This window comes from Melospiza melodia, chromosome 8 (genome assembly GCF_035770615.1).
Source record: "Melospiza melodia melodia isolate bMelMel2 chromosome 8, bMelMel2.pri, whole genome shotgun sequence".
Classification (NCBI taxonomy): domain Eukaryota; kingdom Metazoa; phylum Chordata; class Aves; order Passeriformes; family Passerellidae; genus Melospiza; species Melospiza melodia.
Window position 1 is genome coordinate 5,900,865 of NC_086201.1, and position 21,629 is coordinate 5,922,493.

General features: G+C 38.9%; 1 protein-coding gene across 4 annotated transcripts in view; it reads right to left on the reverse strand.

Annotated features, from left to right (window-relative positions):
- The window catches only part of THSD7B (thrombospondin type 1 domain containing 7B), a 299,473-nt gene that overhangs the window by 58,809 nt on the left and 219,035 nt on the right, over nt 1-21,629 (reverse strand). For all 4 annotated transcript variants that reach the window (XM_063161589.1, XM_063161588.1, XM_063161586.1 and 1 more), the window contains one exon: nt 18,382-18,560. In XM_063161589.1, the coding sequence (XP_063017659.1) occupies nt 18,382-18,560 (179 nt within the window). The remainder of the gene's footprint in view (nt 1-18,381; nt 18,561-21,629) is intronic.

The window sequence follows — 21,629 nt, forward strand, 5'->3', positions numbered from 1 at the left end:
ACTTCAGTTGTCCCCACTTCGCTCCATCAACGACACCACTGAGGGGCACTCAGGGCTGAAGTTCTGTTATACCTTTCTTTATGCCACCCCCCTGGAATACTTAACTGGAATTAATATGAAATATCATTTCTTTCCCCAGCTCTCAGTACTTTCTTGAGATCCATGCCTGCTGCAAGCCTCACTTCCTTCCCAAAACCACTCAGACACATCTTGGTTGCACAACTCTTGGTAATACTGGTTGCTACTTACTGTACTTTTTCTTTCAAAAAACAACCTGGTAAAAATAGCATCAACATCCCATTGTGTCTGCTATTAACCTGAATGACCAAACAATCTCTGCACTACCACTCTTTTCACTGCTCTTTGATCCTTTCCCATTGTTTTATGGTTTTTTACATTTGGTTTAATACTGAAAGGGTTTCCCACTTTTGGGATAGAAAGTTGCCTTCTATGTGCATACAGCAACTACATCAGTGAAGACATTACCATAAAAGTTATAAGAAATAATGCTAAGAGCTAGTTCCACTTTAATCCATTTATCCCACTGTGCCTTCCAGTAGTCAGAATGAAGATATGTCCATGGGACCTGGCAAAGAATCAAATTTACATACCACAATAAAACATGAAATAGTTACAACTGCAATTGCTTAAGGATAATTCAGCCTATTATCCCCTTCTGTGTTATGGTGAAGTGTCTGGGCTGTGGGTAAGAGCTGATGCACATTAATAAAAAGTGGATTTTATGTGACTAACAGAAGAATACTTCACTAATTTTGAAGAGTAAAAGGACTTTCAAATTAAAAAAAAAAAACCAAAAGGCAGTTGTCCAGGGAATTTGGATATTTGTACTGGGACCAAAACAATGCTACTTTTAATAAAGCTGCCATCATTGCAGATCATAAACAGCCCCTTTTTAGCCCAAAGCAGCAGACACACAATGATCCCAACCTGGCAGTCATTACTTAGGCTTCATGCTCATTAGTTTTTTATCTAAACCATTCTGAGCTGATCAGATTTTCTCATGTGCTGTTTGGGTAAGGATCTGAGTGCATTTTATCAGGGTATATCCATTAGCTTTGCAAAACAGTTTAATGTTTCTCTAATAGTCAATATAAACAACACTGCAATACACAGGTTCTCTCTTCTAAAGGACAGAATATTCCTCTGAAAATGGCTTTTACCAGCTGATTGAAGAAGAAATAAGTCCTACAAAGCACCTTTAAAGCGAGGAATAGAAGAAGTGTAACTCTTAGGTTGCACATTGATGATTTAGAAAGCACTTTCATAATCATGGCCTCTCCTATTTCAAACTTGTTATCCAGTCTGGAGCACTCACTTCAGGAATGTCACAGCTATTTAGCAGTGAAGCCCTGCCTGTTGCAGCTAGAATTTAATGTATGAGTGTCTTTATTGAAACCCATCACTCTACCAAGTGACTGAGCTGGCTAATGACAGTCTGAGGTAGAAGACCAGAGGTGAAATGAATATGCAGCCAGGATCAGCATTCCAGCTGCAGATAATTTGTTATTTAACTGTCTTTGGGACAGACAGACAGGTGAGACAGAACAGAGACACCTCCACTGCCAATATCCATTTTGTTCTACTCTGACACCACATATTCCCAAATGAGTCCATCAAACCTGACCTTTCAACATTCTACAACCTGGGGATTAAGTGAGAAAAAAATGACAGTGGTATTTTCCAAGAGGAAAAAAGTTCTTTTCCCTAGATTTGCACTATTGAGAACCGAAAGACCTTTTTGAAAACTTCGTGAGGATCTGTCTTTATTATCTTTGAATTCAGAGCTACTATCCCCAAAAGTGAATGCTCCCAGCAAACAGGATAAACTAATGATTGAACGTTCTTAAACTTTTCTACATTCTCTCTTATAAATTTATATATATTTATATTTGCTTGCTGTATTCAGTAATTGCATCCAGGCCACTAACACGTGCAGTTAATTTTTCTACAGCACCTCTGAGAAAATTTTTCTCATCATTAATTTTCTCAATGACCTGCTGGCCAACATCATAAATTCCTATTTATTTTTCATGTGAACAAATATTCACAGATAACATTTAACTACAAGGTGAAAAACATCAATCACTCATTAAACATCTCTGCATCTCCCATGTGGCACTTGCAGTTGCATACTCAAACTTGTGTTTAAGGCTGAAGAGTGGCAAGATTGAGCACAGAATCGGTGAATGCACGACCAAATGCCTGACTAAAGGGAGGAGAGAAACTTCAGCTTCAGCAAAGCTGTTGCAACAAAACCAAAGTGCTCTATTGATTTCTGCACATCTCAACAGGATTTAACTCATCTCAGTATCTTATATGGGTATTTCCTTCCAACCGACCACTGGAAGTTCTCACTGAATTTATGCCATAATTGAGCATTTAGGTCAATCAAGACAAGTACACAGTGTATGTTCAACTCAGCTCATAATTTCATTTGTTTTCTCCAGTATCTTCTCTGTGTATATCTGTGGATATACTAATACATACATATTGTAAGTCAAAATTCATACTAAAATACTTCTTCAGTTGTTCTACTGAACAATCTAAACTCTTCCTAGAACGTTACAATTCCCACAGCAGGAAGCAAATCCAAATGTTTGTGTTTCCTGCTAAGCAGCACAGTGCAGCTCTGCAAGGCTTCAAATAAAGATGATATGTAGCTACCTCAAGATTCTTTTTACAGACATATAAATCAGAAGGGACTTACCTGATATTATGGAGATTCACCAGTGAGAAGCAAACGAGACTCAGTGAATTAAATTATTGAAGAAGTTTATCAAAACCGGGCTGAAATTGTCATGGGACCAGAAGGTAACACTGGGATGGTTTCACTGTGATAATACTGTTGAGCAACACACCACAGACCTCCAGAGAGAGATTTTCATATGAAAACAGTGTTATTGGACCACTATTTTCTAAAAAAGACTTCTCATTTATTGCAGAACAAATGCTGCTAATAAAAATACTAGAATCAGATGTTCCCAAAAGCAGTCACTGACAGTTTCATTCAGCCACTGAAACAAGGTGCTATTTCAGATTTTTTTTTCCTCCTAGGGAAGAGGAATGAAAGAGCTAGTTATAAAAATAAATTTGAAGCACGTGATTATATGACAATTCCAAATTAAAGTATTCACCAGCATTCACAGAACCCTTAGAAAAGACAGGCTGGCATTTTCAGCTCTTGGCTTCAAAAGGGCAACTTGTGCACAGTGAGGGACCCAGCTGGGAAGTCACTGCTCACGAGGATGGAGGATCTGCCAGGGGAAGGAGACTGGAGGTTTTCAGTCAGAGAAGTTGGGACTTGCAGGGATCCACACCTCAGAAACAAAAACTCACAGGCAGCGTGCCCAGAGCTCTCCTGCTGAGGAGATCAGAACAAGCCCTGCAGGGATGAGGGAGAGGAGGTGAAGAAAGCACCAAAGGGAAGCCCTTCCTCAAGGTTTGGAAATGGCAGAGGAGGAGAGCAGGGGAGGCAGCGAGGGGCAGCTGCCACAGCCAGGACAAGGGAGCTGCTCTGAAGGTATTAAAAGAAGTGATGACAAGTGAAGAGATAATCTGCTCAGGAGCAGAGCTGCTAAACTGGAGTGCAGACCAAAGGCAGCACGTAACTCCAAATTAAATGAATATATGCTTCAATTCTCATTGATACCAATGACTATAATCAAACAGAAAGTATCAAGGTTGAGATGAACACAAAGCTCAAGGGAAAAAAAAGTCCAGAAATTAAGTAATTTCCATTCAAACTAGTGAATGAACTGGCATACAAAATTTCATGTGGGGTAGCAAGTTTAATAAATCTAACAAGACACAAACAATATCATACAATCAGAAATAATAAATGTCACATCTATATTTAATAAGGAAAAAGAGTTATCAGAGCAACTAAAAGCCCTTTCTTCTATGCTTAGCAGCAGCAAAGCATTAGAACAATTATTAAGGAAAGAATAATCCAAGCCAGTGAAGTTAAAAGAACTTGGGGGGGAATACCACATGGATTTAATACAGGTAAGGCACACTGATCTGACATCTTTCTCAGAGAAAAAAACCTCTCAATTTCCAGAGAAAGGAAATTAAATTGATCTTGGCAGTCTGATTTTTGGGAAAGCTTTAATGTTGTGTCACCTGGGAAGTTTTTTAGTTAAATTGAAGAAGATGGGGGATTAGTACAGAAATTTTAAATTGGCCTGAAATGGCTAGAGGTAGGACAGCAACAGCAGCATGAAATGGGGAACGTCAGGCTGGAGGGAAGTTATTAGCATCACTGCTGAGGGAATGCTCTGACAGCCAGCCTTGGATAATATTTCACCAATTATACTGGCACACAAATAGCTATGGCCCTGTTAAAATTTTACTGAAGAGAGAAGCTAAATGACATGTTTATACAAGAGGAGTGGGACAGTGTGGAGCAAGATCCACATGGAGCTGGACAGAGTGTGGGAGAGAGGCTGCAGTTCAGGAGAACAGAGCATGGATTGATTACATATCTGGAGACTAAAAACATCCCAAAAATCAGCCTTGGGATACTACAGGGGGGGATCACAAGATGAAACACTATGTGATGTGGCTGTGAAATAAACCAGGCAAAAATGCAATTGCGGAAGGTTTTAGCTCAGAATTTCCCTAGAAGGTGGGATGCAATTACCAGTGTTTTACAAAGCCCTGCTAAGACCCTCTCTGGTGTGCTGTGTACAAATCTGGACACTTAATCTCCCAAATTCAAACACAAAGAAATGCAGAAGAAAAACAACACAACAATTTTGAGAATGAAGCTCACATTTTGCAAGGAGTGGCTAAAAGGTTTCAATATGTCCAGAGACAGGAAGCTGCAAGGGATCTCTCTGTTATCATTAGAGAATAGAGTTGGTTTTTTCCTATAAAGAAAACACCAGACAGCAGAGCTTTTAGCACTAATGGAAACTTCAGCAAAGATGAGACAGAAGAAAATACCCATCCACTCAGCCTGGGAATGATTTTCAACAGCAGAGGATGGGCCAGGCTTTCAGGAGCAATGCAGATCATCTGCCCAATGCCAAGGCAAAACTTTATAATGTTTTCAACTGGAAAATGCAGTTGCCTGCAGCTTCTGTGACTGTGGTATGTCCTGTGTCCTGTGAAAACACCACCAGTGTTTCATGTGTGACCCTGGAACAGGCAGTGTGACAGCTCTCCTCTCCCTCAGCTGATCACACATTAATTTTCCTACAAACCTTCAATTACAGAAGTGAACCAATAGACAATTATCCTAATGAAACCTCGAATTAAAGGCAAATTAAATTCAAGACCACTGAGAAACTGATCTTTGATTGCAAGTAGGTAATGAATTGGGTTTTGTCTTTAGCAGCTCTTAATAGGTTTTCTGGGGTATCAGAGAAAAGATAAATTAGCTTAAGCAATGACTCATGTAAAGTTACTAAGATAAACACTCATTTTTTACAGTTTGTTACAAAATATAATTTAAAAAACCTACATTGAATCAACATATTTGCTCTTAGTAACTGCCTTTAGATGAAAAATGCTTATTTTATTTTCCAATCCAAGCTGTTTGCAACAGCTTCAATTTTGGAACCAAGCAAGGCTGTGTGGAATTATCACAAAAGTGGCCCATTTTGGTTTCCATGCAAGCCATTAGGACATCTAATAAATTGAATTTAATGGAAATAGGAAAAGGCCTATTATTTAAGGGAAGAACTAACCTCCCAGCAAATTAGGAAGGATGTGTTAAGTTCCATGATTTAGTTATCCTTATACACATCAAACATAATAACAAAACCAGTAGCAGTTTCATATAGTAAAACTGAAAAGTGGGCGTCTTCTCTAAATAAAATCTATTTATACGCTGCAAGTAACACAACATAAGTAAAAACAACTGAAAAGAAACAAGTCTTTTTCCCCCAAAGCACAATGGAGGGAAAGAGCTCTAACAGCAGGAATTTAAACTAAGGAAACAGAAAGCACAGACCTCTGACAATACTTTTATTTTACTTTAAATATAATTACATTATCTCAGGTTTTTCTGGCCTCACCTGGCTCTGCTGTAATCAATTTTTATGAAGAGTACTCCTTTCCCTTGGATGCTTGCAATACAATCCTGAGAGCATCTCATATTTGTGTGACATGCTCCAAACATTTGTTTTTTTCCCATTTGCAACACATGAACCCTTTAAAAAAAACAAAAAAACAAAAAAACAAATGCTCCTCATTTCACCATTTAAATGATACTCCAACAGTGTTCCAAATACTATTGGACACATTTCAGGGAAGCATGTGGAGACTGATTGTTTCTTTCATTATTAACTCCATTGACAAACACTAGCTCATGCCAAAAAAATTATCTTTTGGTTGTTTAAATCAAATGTCATCTGTTGCCCATTCTGCAGAGTGGATCACAATCCAGCAAAACCATGGAAATTCCTGGTACATGAAATGATTGACTATTCTATAGGGAGGCCATGTTTTAGGGCTTTACATCTAACTTGGATCTAAGGTCTCACCTTCACTGAATAGACCAGAAAAAGGGAAATACTGTTTAATTTAATACTGCTTTATAAAACAATGCTGAGCCAATTCCAGGTGTCTTAAAAGTTAATTGAAATTTGCCTTTATTTAATTAAATGATGAGAGTTGGGCCGGACACATTTTGGTTGGAACAGCACAGTAGTTAGAAAAACACTGGGTGGAAAACAGGACATAAAGCTGGTGTTTGCATCTGCTGCCACACCAAATGCCAGGGATTCCTGGGAATGTTCCAGGAGTGAGGAGCTGCCACAAAGTGCCAGCACACCCAGCAGGCACGTGGAGCAGCTGGAGCACACGTCCCACCACCTACCAAGAGCTGATCACTGGCTTGGGCACACATGGGGAGTACAAATGGAGGTGGAAAATGAGCCATGCAGTGCCTGGATCCACACCCAAACTTCTCACAGTTGGTTTTCAAACACAGCCTTTTGGTACAGGATGCTGTGGGAAGAACTGCTCTCTGATGCTGCTCTGAATGGAGAGGAAATAACTCCCTTTACATCATTAAAAGCAGTGTCTCATCCTCAGTTTTAAACCAATGCCTGACAGGCACTGATTATTCTTGGGATTTAATCACAAATTAATTTTCATTCAGGTGCATAGAATCAGCATCACTAGACTAAGAGAAATGCCTAGAATAAATGTTTTACTCCAAAACAAATAAATATTTTAATGTTATCAGAAGGACTTCAGAAATCATCTGAGTTCCCTTCCCTTGCCAAGTTCCCAGATACCCTGATATGCTACATTATTATGACAGGGTGAAAACAAAGAAGTAAGGTTAAAAAGATATTTATTCTAACTCTAGCTGGGATTAATTTCTGAGGTTAGCATGCAGATATGACCCAAATACAACTTGTACTTTGAATTTGCTGTGTGATAAGTAACTAGGCTGAAATGTTGCTGTTTGCATACAACTCCTGTGAGGGTTCTTATTATGCAAAAGCCAAGACGTGAGAACGCTGATGAAAATCTGCGAGTCATTTATCAAACACTGACCTGAAATGAATATTAAGAAAAACCTCTTTTATATGCAAATGTTTAATCCAACTGAGTTTAATCATGACTTTCCTTTCTCAGGCCCAATGAGTTGTGCATGTTCTGTGCACTGTAAGATACAATCTTACACATCTCACTCTCAAAAAAGCCTGTTGTTTTGTCAGTGGTTGCTCTGGGAACATGCAGAATAGAAAATTAATCTTTTCTCACTGTTTCACTCACCTGTGAGACTCTCCATAAAGCCTGTTTTGTCTGCCCACCTGCTGATCACTGGAGTAGTGTCTCCTTTGAAAGGACCAAGTACTTCTATTTTCTCAACAAGACAAACTCAAAGCATAATTGATTACTCCAATGGATTTTCTAGTGAATATCTGTTGCTACTCCAGTTGCTAAAGTACCCACTGGTTTGTGTTCCAACAATCACAGATCTGTTTATTTATTGCCCAGCTTCACAACCAAGCTACAAACTGGGGAAAAGCAACATGAAAAAAAAAAAACCCAAAAACAAACACACTGGTCCCCCAGAATCTGAAATGCTGGCTGCAAAGTGGCAGAAAGAAAAACTTATGTTCCACATGGCCACTTGAGAGTACACAGAACTGAAATTAAAGAAAAAGACTGGCTTTATTTTAAGAAATGTTGAAAAGCTGCACACTGATAAAAAGCCATATGATGGACGTAGTAACCACTAAGCATTCCCAGTAAAATCAAAACCAGGTGAGGGAATGTCCAACCTCAGGACAATCCTCAGGATTGTCCAACCACTGCAGCTGCAGGACCTGGAAGCATGGACTGAGGAGCAAAGATCTTCTAATATTGAAGGAAAAACATGAGCTCTGTGTATTAAATATAACACTGAATAACAGCATCAAAAACAGACACTAATTCTTTTCACCACTTAAATATTTATACAATAAGCCACTACAAAAGCAGCATACGACTAGATCTTAATTCCTTTTCAAAGTCTTGCTTAGAAGAGGCTGCTAAACCTTTTCCACCTTATTCTTTTTGCTCAGACAAGAATGAAATATCTTTATGCCTGGTAGTTAATTAGAAAGTTATGAACCTCATAATATCACTTAGAGAAGGAAAAATTCTCACTCTTACTTAGTGAAGTAATAATTTAAAATTCAAAGTAATAATTTAAATCTAACTTATAAGAGCATAAAGGACATTTAAACTTAACAGATACTGGAATTTGAATGGAGACTGGCCAGCAAAGCTGACAGATATTATTTGGTTTGGCATTTCAAATGGCCAAAGTTCATTCTAACTTATATTTGTCCAGTTCTCAAAGTGCTAAAGAATAGCCTGGATAAAAATCTTCCTGACTACCCAAAAAGTGTCTTCAATTTTTATCTAATGTGATATATGACTTTTTCTACCTGATTTTATAGCAAACCACTTCAATGATTTTTATTAATGATTCTAAAATATTATTTTAGAAATAATAGGGTTTAAAAAAAAACAAGTTGAGGAACAAATTTTTTGTTTAAGAAACAATGAAGCCCATTCAGCGACACCACTGCAATTACACATGAAGTTATGTAGGAAAAAACTTGAAAGTGACATTAAGAGCAGTTGAGAGTTTGGTTACAGCTCATAAGGAGGAGAGGGGGGTCCTGGAAGGATCCCACTGGTCTCAAACAGCACTGACAGCTGGGACTCAGGGAAGGCTCTTCCCATCCATCCCACCAGAAGTCACACAGATCAGAAATGAAACCAGAGCCAAGCTGAGCCAACCAACAGAGGGCAGCTGCCTCACAGCTAAAGGGAGCCCTTATTCCTGCCAAAACCTGTGCCATCAGTGAAATCCAAGCTGACCTCAAAACATTCTAACTGAAAACTATAATGCCAGGACTGGACAAAGCTTTGCTAGAGAAAATAGCATGTCTTTTCAAATAATAAAGATGTTTGAGAAAGAGGGAGACAAACCTACTGAAGTTTAAAGCAGATGAGTGCTCTCTCTCAAGCCAGCCACCCCTGCCATCACTACAAAAATTGAATTTTTAATAGCATTTTTATTCTTCAATAGAAATTCATACATTAAAAAAGGTCTGTTTTTAAATTGTACGCTATTGTAACTTTAATTATGGAAAAAATTAATACAAAAAAATAAATACGGAAAAATTAATAATTACAGCAGCAATCTACCAACAAAAAAAAATCCCCCAACAACCAAACTAAAACTTTTGTTTTGACAACAACATGTGGTCCAGCACTAGAACCAAATTAATCCCCCATTAAAATCTACATAACCATTTTAAGCCTGCTTTTAAAATTATTAATGTGTAGCAAACATCTGTTCATTGTGAAATCACACATGAGTTGCATCCCTTTTAAAATTAATCTGTAACTCTAAAAAACATGTTGACTACATTTGCCATCAAACTGTAATTGATGCTGGAGAAACTTTATTAAGTGCACTAATATTTAATTATCTTTGGCTCTGAGTTTAAGCTCCAAAGTCAATCTGGCACCACTATGGGCCACACCTATTAATGAATCCAAGGGCTCACAAAATGCTTCCTTCATAAAAGGATGCAAGTTTCCTGGTTGTTACAATATGGGAAACAGCTGACTCAAAAATAATATAAATTATAGACAGATTAAAAACCTTCATAACTTTTAATTAAGCAATAAATCACAACAAACTGCGCAGGACTGCTGATTTATGCAATCCTCTAGTGAGAAGCAGTAAATAAAATTACAATGGACAGAATATACATCTTATTGGAGAAGAAGAATCTATCCTTTGGCATTTCATTCATACATAAAAATCTGCTCACCTTTGGTTTTTCTAGTGATGGCTATAGCCTACAACACAGTTATTTATAACTCAAAAATGTGTCATGATTTATAGATAATGAGGAAGGATTAGCTGAATTTGTGCAAACTCGTATTTACAACTCTCTTCCTGGTAGCCCTGCTAAAACAAGGAGTTCAGGAGGCAGGGAGAGCCCCAGACTGCTGTAAAGGGGAGATGTCTCAAATTTTTCCTTTCCCTCCCCAAACCCACCTGAATGTGACTAAAGTGTATTTCGGCTTTGGTTAAAGAGCCCTTGCAAACAGGAGCCCTGACACAGGGGCTGTGTTTGACAACCACTCAGAGAGCTGTAATTGGGCCTTGGAATCTGAAATCTCTGAGTGGTTTATATTCCACCCAGCAATCTGGTAATGCTGATGATCTTGATGCTGTCACTTAAAGAAGATGCAAAATTCATGTATTCAGCTTGCGGTTCAAGTGCTCACACTTAGCTGACGGCAAACCTGGCACAATCCTTCCAGGCATGTGCGGGGACATCAAGAGGAGGACAGAAGGTCATCTGCACTTTTATTCTGCTGTCTTGGAGGAAGAAACCAATTAAACAACATAAAAAGAAAATGAAGTCCATTTCTGAATCTATCAATCAGCTGCAGAGCATAAAACAAAGCAAACCCAACAAACCATTTGGTTATAATTTCTGAGCAATGGCCACAAGAAACGTCTGCAGCAGGAAAAATATTAACACTTGTTAAGTATTAATCAATGAGAACTGCTCTAGACAGAGCAACAGAGACAGAACAATATTAAATACTTTAAAAGAGGCAAGACCAAGGTTATTTTAATGACCATCATGCAAGAGGCTCCTGAGAGCTCCTGGCTGCTCAGGAGCTCTGACAGATGAATTCACACAGCATACATCTTCATGTCCCTTCTCCCTCTCTGAGCAGTAACTTCATTTCCAATTATTCTTTCTTATTCATAAAGGAGAGTCAGAAAAATAGAAATTTTCTGCTCTGAATGCTCAGGATATATTCAGAGCATGCAGGTGAGTCAGACCATGTTTAATAAACCCCTGTTCCTCCCAGGAATAAAGCCATCCACTGGAATGGGGTCAGCTTTAAACTGGGGACACACAGAATCTGCTAGATATTTATGACAAAATTCAGTCCTTCTGAAGACATTGCTGCCCACTAACAAAAGGAAAGAAGTGACCAAAATCTTCATTAACAACCAACAGCCTCCCACTGGTTTCTGATAATAGATGCTAAATCAGGTCAACACCAGCACCTCATTTACCAACTCAGCCCCACGTCTGCTCCTGCTGGATGCTCTGCACCATGATTCAGATTCACACAGCAGCTCCCTGCACTGGACAGATCCAGGCTGCCTGCTGCTCAACACACTCCTGTCCAACATCTTGTTGCATTCACACTTCAAAAAGTTTTGAAGTTTTTATGTGGCATGTTCTTAGAACTATAAATTGCTGTAATGAATTTCATGACTTGGCGTAGAATCTATTACAAAAGAAATTTCCACGTTTGTGTCTTGCGTTGTAACAAGCTACTTTTTGCAATCAACGAGATCATATTTTGGAAATTAATTTTTGAAAGGAGTTATGAAAGAGAGCAAAGAAAAGGAAAACATGTCAAAATCTTCATTTAACTTGCCAAAAGTGTAATTTACTCTCTCTGAAGTAATTGACTCTCTCAGAAGACTAAATCATGTGTGATAAAATGAAAGATGACAAATAACTGTTTCTCACATCTTTTACCACATGAAAAGGTGAAGATGTACCAGCATTTTTTATTCTGAATGTTCTTGTGTTTGTTCTAATTAGAACAGATGCTAGGTCCTCACTTTCAATGTTATGCAGCATCTTCCCTTCCTTAACAATTGCAAACCTAAAATGAGAACAAATCGCGAAACTTTGTAGAAAAGAAATAAAAAAACTTCCTAAAATGAGGAAGAAGGAAAAAAAACCAAACCAAGATTAAAACTGCTGCCATGGAATAACCAAGGCATCAATCCTTCTTGTTCTCCTGCTCCTAAGACAAAGACAAGCAAGAGTAAGTTCAGTCTCAGTGTTAGATGCTGTCACGCTGATTTATGGCACACGCTGTTTGCAGGTCCTCCAACATGACATATTGTCCACAAGAGATTCAGCACAAACCACACTCCTTCCCTTCAAAAAAAAAAGTATTGCCTAAACCAATTGAACTTCAGTTCCTTAGGAGAAATGCTAATAATTTCTTCACTGGGCCACCAGCTTTCTATGGCTGATTTCCAATTTAATTCAATCTCCTCTGCAAGAAATCAAAAGGACAGAGCACTTTAGGTATAATTCCTGCCTTTTCCTGTACTTTACAAAAAGCTATCACATTGAACAATAAATATTCCTTTCAACAACAAACGTAGGAACTCTATTTGAATCAGAAATAATTATGTTCCATTCCTAGTTCCAGAGATGCAAACACATAAATTTCATTTAAACCAAACATTCAAGCTTTGGTATATATCTCATTAAAAATTGGTGGGGCTGTAATAGGCAGAAAAAATGTAGTTTAATTAATTAGCACAAGGATTCTAATTTTTTGGATTTGAAAGTAATGCCAGGAAGGAGATTGACATTGTAACATATTTAACTTCATAAAGTGCAAATGTTCTGTCACAATTACAGAAAGCAGCATTACACCATACATCAAGCTGCTTTTTTATTAAAGGGAAATTTAAAGAAGCTATCTAGGAAAAAAAAAGCCAAGGGAAAAACACTTTTGAGGGAGTTGTTAAACAGCTCAATTTCTGAAGCTAAAGCTTTTTATGAGTGGCAATTGTGAAAATATGTTTATATGACTCTTTACTCAACAGAAAACCTGCAGGAGGAATGAAAATCAAGTGTGGATAGCTATTGAAGGTGAATATAAAATTAATACATGCTGAGAATTAGAGTAGACACTACAGGGTTATTCTCCTGGAGGAGAACATGGGACTGGTTTGATTTCCCAAGGAAGTGAAGCAACACCCACCCACATGGAAACTCACTTCAGGCAGGTGAGATACTGCTCAGGCTGCTCAGATTTGGCTCCTACTTCTGCTCATTTGACAAACTAAATTGCAGTATAGTACCAAAACTTCCAGTCACAGCAAGAAAAGTGTAAAGGGAAACAGGAGGTTCTTGCTATTTTTTGACACTGAAAATTCTCCCACATTAGTGCAGCAGGCAAAAAAACTTGTCATTTTTATGATGCTGTAAAATTGCACTAGAATCAGAGGACAGATATGCTTTATGCTGTAATTCCTTCCTTTAAGGCAGGATGGGAGGAAATCAGATCTTCTGAAGGTAAAACAGAGATTAAGAATAGGACTCTTTTTTTTCCCCTAGAAGTTAAGTTGCACTTGAAGCAAATGAGTGCTGATGCAGCCAGATAAAAATGCAAGTCAGATGATTTCCTGCATGGCACAGGAAGGGATCTGACACAACTGATGGACTGATACAGCTCTAGGCTCAGGAATGAACTACTGGCACCTGAAATAAATGAGAAGAAGAGATTCTGAGCGCCTCAAAAAGTTCAGTGACTTTTCTGAAAACTAGAAATCTGTATTATAAAGGAAGTGATTTGAGCAGGAGCTATTTATAGTTAGTACATTAATAATGATATTCTTGAAGGCCAATTCCTAATGCTGGAAGGAGAAGGTTATACATGGGACTCACCAGCTAGGGACTAGATGGGAGCTAATTCAGTGACAGCAATGGAAGATGCTCAGTTCAAACTTGGTTGTTAATACAGGAGTCTAAAAGCTTTGAAAATGCTGAAAATAACTGTTTTCTCTGAAGTGCAAATGGACCTAAAGCAGCTACTTTGTATGAAAAAATTCCAGAAATTCATACATCTTTACACCTGAGAGATCAGGTCTGTAAGCTTACCACCACCCTCCTTTTCTCTTTCCTTAAACTCCTCTATGCAATTTCAGGAGCAGTACTTGCAATTCTAATGTGCAAAGTGTCTGTATTTCTCATATTCTACGGTGAACACCAGAAAATGTCATTAAGAATAAAATATTCATTTTAATGAAAGCAGTAAGTTTACATTCTAAATACACTACATTTTTCTCCTGCTATGCCTGCCATTACAAATACTCCCAATCCTTTAAAAACGTTTGCTTAAATATATACAGCATAAATAGAGGGAATAAACTACTTGCTATGATATTTGTCCTTTAGCAGTATTGGCTAAGGGAGAGAGGGGGAGGAAGGAGAAGGAGGGAAAACCTTGACAAGAATATGTATAAGGGCAATCAATAAAAAAATAATCCTCGGAATTCATGAGTCTTGAAAATAAGATGCATTTTCTCACAGTAATCCTAAAAACCTATAAAAGAATATTCAAGCAATAAACCCCCCTTAACTCATATTTAACCTTTCATCATGTAGAACTACATATTAAATAGCAACTGCATGCTGTGCAAGTGCATTCAGAGAAGAGCAGGGATGGAAAAATGTAAATGCTACACCTCTTTTAACATGCACAGCACAGCCAAGAACATCTGCCAGCTGACCCCCTAATCCAATCGGCTGTTCAGAAGCAATCACATCCTCAGATAAGAGCTGCACAGCCCCTACGTGCAAAGCCCATTTTCTTTAAGAGATGAAGCAAAATGTAGTTAGCCAGCTCTTCAACCATTTGCAAACAGAGGTAAAAGGAAAAAGTAATTCTGCATATTACATGGAGCTGTGTTAAAATACTGTCATCTCTTCCACCAAATATTGTAATTTATCCTTTTATTTCACAGGGCAGCAACACAGACAGAGTTTAAGGCAAAAGGGACCACATCAAATCGAGTGATTTTATCAGAATACCAGGAGCATTCAGCCCATGCAAATGTTTGGCACCTCTATCAGAAAATAGCTTTGAATAAAATCTTGAGGGGCTCAACCTCGTCCATCGCCTACAATGAGAACAATAAATACTAAAAAGCTGAATTAATTCTCCTAACTCTGAGTTTACTTCTCACATCTCTTGCAAAAAGAGTGGGCTGCTTGAGAGGCTCTACAGGCAGATGAACACATCCAAAAGAATGGCTTCAAGATACTCCAGAAGAGTCAAACTCTCTGTGGAATAAGGAACACAAATACCACAGAATATCATGCAGTAGTGGGACATGCCATTATTTCTGTATAAAATCAAATTTCTCCTAAAATATTCTATCCTTAATACACAAGCAAGCTGCAGTACCATGACTGGACAGACTCTTAGGGGACAGTCTTTTACAACACAGTTTATATGACTCAAATAACTACTTATATTCACAAAATAGATTTCTTTGATCATGCAAATTGTCCCTCTGTCCAAAGGAGTAGCTTGACTAAATATCTGCATTGGCAAAGCTCCAGACATGGTGGGAAATGGTGAGAAAGAATTGCTGGAATAGTATTTCAAGTAACACTACAGTTAGATTCATGTCAAATATCTGAAAAGCACTGAAGAAAAGGATATACAGGGGTCTGCAAAAAAGCCCAGACAGCACCCTGCACAAAAAGAGGTGAAAAGATTATCTGGCTTAAGAAAAAGACACAAAATGACTGAGAGATTTAATTATAAGACAGTGGAAAAATGGAGAGTTCTCCCAAGTAACTGATTAGGCAATAACAAGACCCAACTTCAGAAGCAATAATCAAAAGCAAAATAATTAAAGATACTGGAGAAAATAAAATGGAAATCGTAAGCGAAATCTACTAACACCTGAAGGAATTCATTATTTGTTCTAAATTATGTAAAATCTTATCAAATGCATAAAACACCACACAGTAGCCACTGGAAAGTAAAACTCAGCACAATGGTGCTGTACTGCTTTACTGTATATAGTATATATATATATATAAAGTCTAGATATAGTTTATATGGTTTTCTCCTATCTGATACCAAACAAAAGCCAGCATTTACTGCAGGTATTTAATCCAGATTATACAAAATAATTAGGATGTCACATTTTTATATATAATGAATCTGTAGAGCTTTGCTCTAGGATTTAAAAGCTGCCCAGAGCAGAGGGAACAGCAGCAGACAATCTGCCTGACAGTGGATTAATGGTATGTGTCCAGCTTAGCTCAGCAGCAGTGCCATCAGCTCATTTACTTCACCATCTGGGTAGGCAACTTGTGCATCCTGCAATGTGCCCAGGGACCTCAGTGTGTTAAATCTGGGCTGGAAGTCCAAGCCCAGTGGATGCAGAGCAAAACTCCTTCTGAAGCTCACAAAGTACTGAGAAGCATTCAGGAAGGTAATGAACAGAATCACAGGCAAAACATGTGCATTTGTGTGCATATATACACACTTTTCTTATTAGCACAACCATTTCTTCTTACCCTAAAAGCTCTGAAATATATAGACTTGCACTCAATCCATTAAATCTGAATTGGAAGAAGATAAACCACTTGTGGGCCAAATCAGTTAGAAAGAGCTTCTGTTTTACCCTAAAAAAACTCACAAGGAAGGAAACAAAAACTCCAAAAAGCAACCAACCAAAAGAACACTTTGAAAAACAGGAGGTCACAAACCTAAACAAACAAATCTGAACACAAATTCTACATTATTTGTACTACAGCCTGCAACAGAAAGCCTCTAATGAATTCAGTGGGTTTTAGATCATGACATGTGCTCCTGGTAAAGAGGCAAAAAGCACCAACCACGTTTATATTAATACCAGCCCTGGCACTTTGCAAGCGCTGTGCACCAATAAACTGTGCAAAGACATAACTTCCAAGTTTGAACAATTTCTTTCCTTTAATATCCTCTGAAAGGCTTTTGAAACTGGCAACTCTAATGTGTGTGGGAATAAGCAACACATGATGGCAATAAGTTTGCTATTAATGGAAGGAGTCTGCTGTGTCTGTGGGTAACAAACCCCAGTATCTTTTCATTACAAAGGAGCTTATTGTTACCTTATCACTTACTGTGGGATTTCACTTTGCCTCTCTGGTGATCTGTCTGATCTATTAAGGAAAGCACTGAGCTATGGACAACGTACACTTTATAGCAGTTTTATATTTCTGTAGTCCCTGCTGCTTCTGTTAGCCTACTTCCAATGAATTTCAAATAGAAATAAGGAAAAAGAAGAAGGAAAAAAAATCCAAGGAATATTTACTAAGTATCTCACAGGAAAATAAAATTAACTGTTAGGAAAATGAGGCAAGTTCATACTCAGGAGCTGGAAGTGGTGCTGCATTCCAGGACATGACTGCTGCAGCAACAGTTGTGCAGAAAAACAAATAAATCCACCATCTCTAGCACCTACCAAATAAATCTTTGTATGATACCACTGAAGTACTTCTACACATCACGTATTTTATACATATACATATTCAAATTCTTCTTAACATATATATGGACTTCCTTTAGCGTGACTGTTTCTGTCCTATTAATTAATTTTCATGGCTGAATCTGAAATATAGGGCAGACAAAACTAAACAGTACTTCATCAGTGTTAATTAGTGTTAGAGAATTAATCAGCAAACGTAGGAAATCACTATGCACTTTGCAGAAATGCATACAGCATTAAGTAGCATTTAAATAGAAGCTGATCTTCCTTTAAGAATAGTAATTTAAAGATTATTTTCCTCTGATGGGATACTTCAATATTGAATATACAGAGATTAATGTTAAAGGGAACCTGTGCTGTGTTGAAGGGAAATGTTGCTAAAAATAGCAATTTCTATTTAACAAACATTTCTACAGCAAGCAGAGTCTCAGAAAGACTGAAAAAGTTTTGAAAATATCCATGACATCTGAGTTCTCTGATGTCTACACACTGTCCAGGTAGGATTATTACTCCAGGGCTTCCTGTGCTCTGGGAGATAACAATTTGTTCACATAAGAAATATGGTGCTTCAGGTCAAATTCTGCTGATACAGGAGCATTTCTCCCTCAGTCCTCAAGAAGGTCAAGGATTGCCTACAAAAGGTGACCCAAGGTGTGGTGCCAGAGATAACTCCTCTCTTTACCTTCTTCACCAGCACAGAAACTCTGGATCCTGACTCAGAACACAGCACAGAGAGTTCTGTTGGCTATGAGAACGTGGCTCACCTGGTTCTTGAGGTCCAGCTTGGGGCAGGGACGACCTCCATTGTAGGGCTTCTCCTTGAGCCACTTGGATCGGACTCTGACCCCCGGTCCACAGGAGGAGCTGCAAGGAGACCAACTGGACCAATCGCTTAATCTGCAATCAAACGGGCACGGGACCGTGCAAGGCTCTTCAATGTAACCTAAACCAAAGATTTAAGACAGGTTTTAATCACCACAACCAACAAACTCCCATCCTCTGATGTGACCTGTGCAACCAACACAAAACAAGAGCTTCTTAAGGAGAAGGCATTTGGCAAACTGACACCACCATCCAACGTGAGGTTATGGCATTATTTGTGAAGAACAGCAGTGACTAAAATTAATTTCTACTTGGTTTAGTCCAAAGAAGGCAGTGATAAAAAGGAATTATGTAAAGGACACACGCTGACAAAAGTACATGTTGTGAAGCTGGTGGTCATCAAGATGTGGTAATTACCTTCTTTATTAGACTGTGGCCATCCATGACAAATTCTGGAGAATTAAGTGTACAGCCTTGGTGTGTACTCCTTCTGCATTACACTGGCCATCTCCAGAGCTGGCACAGGCAGGAGACAGACACAGGCTCTCTCCCCAGCAGAGAGAACTACAGGATGGGGAAGGCAACAGTACTCTTCTCTTGGCAGCTCCCATCAGATGTGTGAGGGACCTGCCTGCCAGCTGGAACAGTATGGGATTTATTCTTGGGAGAAGCAGATGAAACCTGCTTCCCACACCTCACAAGTTCTCTTTGTACCTCTTTCCAAATGCTTTGCTTTTTATGGGGTTCAAAAATGGCATTTTAAAGCTTTACTTTCACTTTAAGCTGGTTTGACATGAAAGCTCTCACAAGACCATCATCTCTTAAAATCACAACACCTGACATCTGCAGGACCAGCACCTCATGAATTAAAATCCAACAGGTTCCTCCAAAAAGGCACAACCCTACAGCTGTTTCAGGAGCTGACATCTGGGGAGACTTTGCAGAGCCCAGCAGTGGCTGTGGAGCTCTTGGTGTGCAGAACAGCAGCAGAGGGTGGCCAAGCCCTGGGGATCTCCAGGGAATTAGTGGCACCAGTCCTGGGTTGGCAGTGTGGAATTATTTCTGCACCTTCCTACTTACCATGCTGCATTCATTCTCCCCCAGTTCCTATTATCTGCTTGTCATGTCTGTATGTATTATTTTAATTTAAACAAAAAAGAGATTTCATGTTAGATCATGAAAGCCAGTGGCTGCTCAGATCAGCCTTTATTAGAGGCAGCTTCATCCCTCTGACAGCTCTGGCAATGATGGTTATAGAAATAACTGAACTTCATCCCTACCACTGTTCCGATGTTTCTCATTTTTATGCCCTTTATTTCTGTTTGGTTTTCATCATGTGAACACTCTCTCTTGATTCCTCACCTACAGAATACCAAATTCACTCATTTCATTACTCTTTTAGGAAGGGTTTCCCCCATCTACCCAGGTGACTGCAGCACAGAGGGGAAAAAACACCCAAACAACAAAACTCAACCCAGAAGCAGCTGCTGTCCAAAACCCCCAGAAAACAGCCCCAGACAACCTTGAACACCAAGGCTGAGGCACAGAGATTATTCTGGTTCAGAGCTGGATTTACTGGCTGAGCCATGCCCAAGCCTGCTGCTCACTCTGAACCAGAACTGTGTTACAGCCTGGGCATGAACCCACAGCAGCAATTCGCTGCCTCCCTCCTGCTCTTCACTCTGAAGTCAGTATCAAGAAAGGTTTCAGGCTTATTTAGGCATCCATCCGCTGGAAAATATCTTCCTTCTAGAGGTACAAGAAATACTGATGTTGTTTTTGTAAACAGTGCCTTAAAAAACAGCAGTAGCAACAGCTCCTTCAGCTCAGTGCTGCTCTATTTCTCCTCTCCTGATTCCCTGTGATGGTGCTGCTCCTGTTTCTTTACAGCGGCCACCCTGCAGCCTGACAGCTGCAATCATTTCCCCCCCTAACTCACGCTGTAACTCTTCCCCAGTGCTGCAGACCTGTGCCCATACAGAGAGCTCTGGTTGTCTTTGCTGCCTCTGATCTCTCTCTGCTGTGGTGTCTCTTCATTTGCTGCTCCAAACCCACTGGAATTGGGTATCTTAATTATTTCTGACTGAATCCATTCCAGTCATATTGGAACATTTGAGATATTTCAACTTTGTGTGCTTTGTATGCTCACCTCAGTGAGATGACATCCATGCACACACATATACAAATATTTCTAAAACAGACTCACTTTTTTTACCCCCAAATAAAAATCTCAAATAACCCACTGATATTCTGTTCCACCTGCTTAGGTTGCCACTCAAAGCAATTCATAATACATTATGATAAGTAAAAGAAATTTTCTCATGATAGATTTATGAGAAGCATTTCTTAGGCAGTTCTCTAAAGAGTTCTGTTCCACCACTGTATGAAATATCATCTTTCCTTGGGCTGTGTGACAGCCTGGGTAATTAACTCTCAACAGAAACAAAGAAAGTGCCTTGTTTCAAAGTAGGATTAGTCAGAGGGGTTATCAACTTATCAGAGAAGGTAAAACAGGCTAAGTCTTTAGGCAGCTGAAGATCTATGTCTATAATAAAAAGAAATATAAGACAAAATAAAAAAAGAAATAGACTACCCAAAGAAAGAAAGAAAGGAAGATGAAGAAGAAGTTATAGTAAACATCTTTCTTGTATACAAGAAAGAAGATTTTACAATGAACATGGTAGAATACCAGCACAGGTTGCCCAGAGAACCTGTGGATGCCCCATCCCTGGAAGTGTTCACGGCCAGGTTGGATGGGGCTTGGAGCAACCTGGTGGAGCTCACTGGGTTCACATGATGACCTTTAAAAGGTCCCTTCCAACACAGACTGTTCTGTGAAGACTGAAGAACCTGCTGTATTCCATCCCCAGGAAGTGCTGTGAGTTATCCCTCAGTGAACCTCAGAATTTCCGAAGACATCCCATTGCTAAGAGGCTGCTCATTCCTTTTTCAGTTTCCTCACCCGTATTTCTTAATTACGCCAATTATAATCAAATACTGGCCAGATACAGAGCACTACACTTCCATATTGTCCAGAGGAAGCTGACTGTCCATACTACAAAATCAAGATGGGAACGTAACTTTCCTTCAAGCTCTCCTCACAGACTGCCATTACTCCTCTATCAACCACGTAGGGTTAATCCTACACCAAGGTATTTATTTAAAGAGCAAAGATTTCATTCAACCAAAA